Source organism: Cariama cristata, unplaced genomic scaffold (assembly GCF_000690535.1).
Source record: "Cariama cristata isolate BGI_N322 unplaced genomic scaffold, ASM69053v1 scaffold44663, whole genome shotgun sequence".
Taxonomy (NCBI): Eukaryota; Metazoa; Chordata; class Aves; order Cariamiformes; family Cariamidae; genus Cariama; species Cariama cristata.
The window spans coordinates 478-6,076 of NW_009608615.1; the positions used below are offsets into that span (position 1 = coordinate 478).

Below are 5,599 nucleotides of genomic sequence, written 5' to 3' on the forward strand. Positions count from 1 at the left end.
AGCTGAGAACAAACTTTTACCTCACAGACTGACACTGAGAGGTTGCTCCCCTGCTCGGTTACACAACTGAGTCTCAGTTCACTTTGCCTGCAGAAGAGGGATGTGTGTGTTGGGTGGAAAGGACAAGGAATACAGAGCTCACTGTGTAAGCCTACAAAGAATTATTATAAAACCTACTGCAGACTAGACAAGCATTTAAATGATTTCTTGAAAAAAAAGCATATCCATCAGATACAGATATGACAAGAGTACACCCATGTAATGCATTAGTACTCAATTGACTGTATTTGGTATTTTAAAAAGATAAAGCCAAGTAATGTCTTTTAACAAAAGCTCCTTCAAAAGAAACATTTCTTAATGCAGAGTTACGTATTTTCCACCTAAGTTTTGTGTGTGTTAAGAAGAGGTTTCCTTGCTGTGTATCTCATGAAGCTGCATAGGTGTTTCCAAACGCATGGAGAGGCTGCTGTCCATTAGGAGTTTTTCTGTGGAATTTTGATTGTCACCTAGAAAAAAAAAAGTCACAAGTTATTTTCGTGGAGACAGCGTTCAGTCATAATCACTTGAAAGCCGAGAGGCAGCAGCATCCTGCAGAAAAGAACCAGAACCAGAGGACAGTATATCCCAGTCAACGGGCAGTGACTGGGATCACCTCGGTCTGGAGACCTATCTGGAAGGCTCAAAGACAGGGGGAAGCTCAAAGGCTGGGTCACAGCATCTCTCCACTGCTCTTTGAGAGGTAGGAGTGGCCACACTTGTTTGTTCTCACCTGGACCTCCTGTACCAAATCAGCCCCCTGCCAGTCACAAGCTGCAGGCCCTCAACTGTTACCCACTTTGCTGCATTGTAACTTGAGGGCCACAGGCTAGCCACTGCTGCCCAACAGCTCTGTCACCCTTGAGACAATTGCAGCTGCAAGCAGACAGTGTGACAGCCCTCCTGCCTTGTCTCACAGGAAATTACTCAGCCTGTGGTGATGGGATTGCCTAAGACCAAGAACCTTGGTCTCGCACGTGGACCCAAGGGCGTATCAACACAAGAGAGCAGCATTAAGTACTGGTGTCCACTGCTCAGATTCCCCTTCTTGAGTGATGAGTGCCCAGTGTTTATCTGCCAGTTCGCACCTGCAGAAGCTTCTACCCATCAGGCATGCACCCCCAGCACACACTCTTCCTCTTCTCCACAAAATAAACTCACAGAGAAGTCCATACACTTGCATTCTTTACAGTGAGAAACAGCTAAACAGTGCCAAGCCGTGCAGGCAATTGGTAATCTATTAGGTCACATATCCTTGTTTTCCTCAGCAGTACAAAGCAAGGCTAACTTTCCATTTTAAATACAGTTATATGGAGTTGTGTTTGCAGTTATTTCAGAAGCACAGCTCCAATTTTATTTCAAGCATTAGAAGGAAGAATTACAACTTTGAGGCCTGCCTATACCAACAGGCACAAATACAACTTGGAGCTATGGCAGAGGGTTGGGAAGTCCATGGATACAGGAATACTCACATTTTTCACCTCTACATATGCCTCCAGGCCATATTCTCCCAGCTCTCGCCCGATCCCAGAAGCTTTGTAGCCGCCAAATGGGGCTTGGGCACCAAACACATTATAGCAGTTTATCCTGAAATGGAAAGCAAGAATTAAGCACCTGTAGTTTCAGAACTGCTTAAAGGAAGAGCCCTTTCACAGAAAATGGATATCTCACATGTTTACACAGAGGGATGGCTGAATTTCTAGGCAGGATTTCCGTATTTGTCAGCTCTCTCAGCCAACAGAATTAATCAATACTGAAACCTTATCCTTATCAACCAGGAAACAGAACATCATGAAACCAATTCATGTCTCATTATCACAGGACCAAGCATTCATGTTGCCACCCACACCTCCTTCAGAGGACAGATATCAAAACACCTACTGGTACCATTAAAAAAAAAAAGAGAAGAAAGATAGAGAGATACTGGATCTCCAAAATCTCTTGTGCTAGAACAGTAAACTGGTGTTGAAGTACTGACTTTGGCATAGTCTTCAGCACAGCCTCCAAACACAGAGGAACATCAACTGCAGCAGCTGAGACCCCGCAGACGTGCTGGGTTATCTAATCACCGCTGGCATGCAGCAGTTGCTGTCGTTGCCAGCTGCAGTACTGGATTTCTTCTCCCCCATCCCATTCATTAATTCACAGTCAGAGCATAGAAGCTTAAAATATCTAAATTCTACCAACAGTTAGCAACTGAAGGTCTGGCATTACATTCCATAAAGTACATGTAAAATTGGATCCGAAGTAGAGACAGGCTATCAAAGAGCAAGCTTAATGAGAAATGGCAGCAGACAAGGAAGCTTTCAGCAGTTTAGGGAGAAGGAAGTGTTGAGGCTCACCAAACTGTTCCAGCTCGCAGGCCCTGTGACACATAGTTTGCTTTGTCAAGATCCTTTGTAAAGACTGCTGCTGCTAGGCCGTACTTAGAGTCATTAGCTCTCTCGATGACTTCCTCAATTGTTTTGAATTTCAGAATCTGCATGACCGGCCCAAATATCTGCAAAATCCAAACAGAGCATGTGAAAATCTGTGTCAACTGATCATGGGGGAGGCTGTGGTTGATGCTGGAGTTATGTATATATGCTAGAAGTAACACAGGACATCAAATTCCAAGTATCACTTCCCATATTACAAAGAGCATAGGATGTAATCTGGAGGGAAGTTTAATGTGGTAACTTTCTAAGAAGCGTCGAGTTTCACAGTTCATAAACGTCCAGTGCTTGTAGACCTGTGGGTTTTTGCATCAGAGGGGGCAAAACGACAACAAAGTGAGAAGCTGACAGACAGAAAGGTGATGCAGGTCTCACCTCCTCTCTGGCAATTGTCATGTTGTCCTGCACATCGCCAAAAACAGTTGGCTGGATGAAATAGCCTCTGTCTGCAGCGGGGTTGCCACCACACAGCAGTTTGGCTCCTTCACGCTTCCCAGTACTAATGTACCCCAGGATCTTCTTAAACTGCTCTTCATCTACCTAAGAGCCATGAGGACAGACAGATCAGCTTGACCTTTTCTAGGGGTAAAGAAAGATTCAACTACCACCTGCTGCACACATGACTGCTCTAGCAATTCCTCATTTCAACAGACTGCCAAGCCAGCTTCAAAGGAAGATGATAATTTTTAAATGCCAGCATCAAGTGGAAGTTTTGGAATAATCAGAACTGTTAATTAACTTCTCCCTCCTGCACAAGCAAGGAGGTAATGGGCACAGTTCAAAGGAGATTAATCAAGAGACCGAAGGATACCTTTCATTCTAATCTACTGATGCACAACGAGTCACGATTGGGACTATTTCATGAGATAACAGTTCAGGACATTTCCTGCTCTTACCTGAGGCCCCTGTTCAGTTTTAGAGTCAAATGGGTTTCCCACCACCCTGGCCTTGGCCTTCTCAACACTCCTCTCCACAAACTCATGATATATATCTTCCTGGACATATATTCGGGATCCAGCACAGCAGCACTGCCCTTGGTTGAAGAAGAGGGCAAAATGGGCTTGATCCACAGCCCAGTCCACTAAGATTAGGGAGAGGAGAGAAAACAAATAAGCAAACAAAACCAACCAGAGTCAGGAAGTGACTACTTTGGAACAATTATCATGCAGACTGCTGAAGTATCAGGGATACAAAGTCCTTTCAGTTGACAGGCATTTTCCATGCTTTGATAGGGCATAAGTTACATACAGATTTAATTAGTATGAGGGTCTGTTAAAGCACCCCATACTAGAGAAAAAAAAAAAATCGTATCTGAGGCAGATTACAGTTCTCATTTGAAATTATGAGGTATTAAGGCCAAGTTATTTTAGATCTAGAAGAAATTCCTTCCTTCCTGCCATATAAAAGCATGTGTGTTGGCTCATCAAGACCAAAAATGAGTCTACGTACAAGAGATGAGGAAACCAGAACTTCCTAAGACTAGAAAAGAGCTGTATGCACTACAAGAAAGAGAAGGAAATGAAAACAAAAACGGAACTAAGACTGAAGGAAGATACTGAAATAATTCTCATTTGCTGATAACTGTGCTTCTTCACAGCACTGGGAAAGGAGTGGGAGTGAAGAAGCGCTGATACACAAATAGGGCAGCTACACCAGAAGGCACGGAGGCTTCACTGGGTGAGCCCAGCCAGGTGGTGTCAGAGCTGGAGACTCATACACACTGGAGAGGTTTCCTTTCCCCTCCTATTCCAAGTTCTGCTTGCAGGAAGCCACTGTAAAAGGTACAGATGAAATATTACGCTAGCAGGTGCTTACTGTCTGCATCAGACATGATTATATTTGGACTCTTTCCTCCAAGCTCCAGTGTCACTTTCTTTAGGTTACTCTCTGCTGCAGCCTTCTGGATCAGATGCCCAACCTGCATCGTGAGAAGAATGGGTATTAGGAATTAACTCCTACATACAGCAACACCTGGCAGGGTGGCTGGTTTTAGATTTCAGTCAGCAGTTTAGTAATAATCCCTTCACTGTCAGGGCTTTAAGGGAACAACTGAAGTCTGCCCAGAGTTTCACCTCTAGTAAGAAGCAGCTCAAGGGAAACAATAGGAAGTAGACTAAAGAAGGCACCTAAAAAGAGCCTTACGTAAAGTAAAAATAAATGTCACACCCTGAAGTCAGCTGTACTTTTTAAAAAGAAGTGTAGAAGGGAAGGCACCTCCAGTATTTTATGCAGAAAAGATATTACAGCAATGAGATATTCTCTATATCCCAAGGGCTTAAAGGTTAAGGTACTCCCTTACCTCCGTGGAGCCAGTGAAGGCCACTTTGTCTACGTCCATGTGGGAAGAGATGGCAGCCCCTGCCGTGGGGCCATAGCCAGGGATGATGTTCACCACGCCTGGTGGGAATCCAGCCTGCCAGTTCACGGCAGGAGAGAGCAACGTTATTCCTTTTACAAATCAAGGATTTCACTTAGCCTCATCTGTTAGTAACGCTTCCATAGGCCTCCCACAAAGAACAGAGCCTTTTCTACTTCACTTTGATTTCCCAGGTCTTTAGTTTTAATGTACAGTTTGCAATAACCAGGACAACTCCCCTCCCCACTCCACACTGTAAGCATAGTTTGGAGCTATATATGTTAACTTTCTAATCACCCTGACATTCATTTAACTGAGCCTCAAAGAGTCCTGCCCGAATCGATTTATGTCCTCTGCACACACATTTATAAGGAAAAGGGGTTTTTTTTGCTAAACCAAATGCTAAGATACCCAAGACAATCCAGCCTTTCTTTGGATCAGACAGCCCTTTTCTGTTGCCATTACATGCCCTCCGTAGCTCACCAGTTTGGCTGTATCACACCGCACTCCGGCAGCGACAGCAAGGCAGCAGATGGAAACCCAGCCTTTTCGCTCACCTCTTTGACCAGATTAGCTACGTAGAGAGCACTCAGGGGAGTTTGCTCCGCCACTTTCATCACAACCACATTCCCAGTAGCCAGGGCAGGCCCCAGTTTCCATGCTTGCATCAACAGTGGGAAGTTCCACTGAAAAACAAGAAGGTATTTACTGGTCTAAACTCAAAAGTTTCTAATTAATCAGTAAGTAACCAGTGAGCTTCATTCAAATCAGC

At 44.3% G+C, this 5,599-nt stretch overlaps 1 protein-coding gene across 1 annotated transcript in view; it reads right to left on the reverse strand.

Annotated features, from left to right (window-relative positions):
• Positions 1-226: 226 nt before the first annotated feature.
• ALDH2 (aldehyde dehydrogenase 2 family (mitochondrial)) overlaps positions 227-5,599 on the reverse strand; it is an 8,750-nt gene continuing 3,377 nt past the window's right edge. The window contains exons 5-12 of the mRNA XM_009697200.1: positions 5,385-5,513; positions 4,771-4,884; positions 4,287-4,389; positions 3,368-3,552; positions 2,847-3,011; positions 2,379-2,536; positions 1,509-1,623; positions 227-506 (exon numbers count right to left, since the gene is read on the reverse strand). Of these exons, the coding sequence (XP_009695502.1) occupies positions 474-506; positions 1,509-1,623; positions 2,379-2,536; positions 2,847-3,011; positions 3,368-3,552; positions 4,287-4,389; positions 4,771-4,884; positions 5,385-5,513 (1,002 nt within the window). The 3' untranslated portion in view covers positions 227-473. The remainder of the gene's footprint in view (positions 507-1,508; positions 1,624-2,378; positions 2,537-2,846; positions 3,012-3,367; positions 3,553-4,286; positions 4,390-4,770; positions 4,885-5,384; positions 5,514-5,599) is intronic.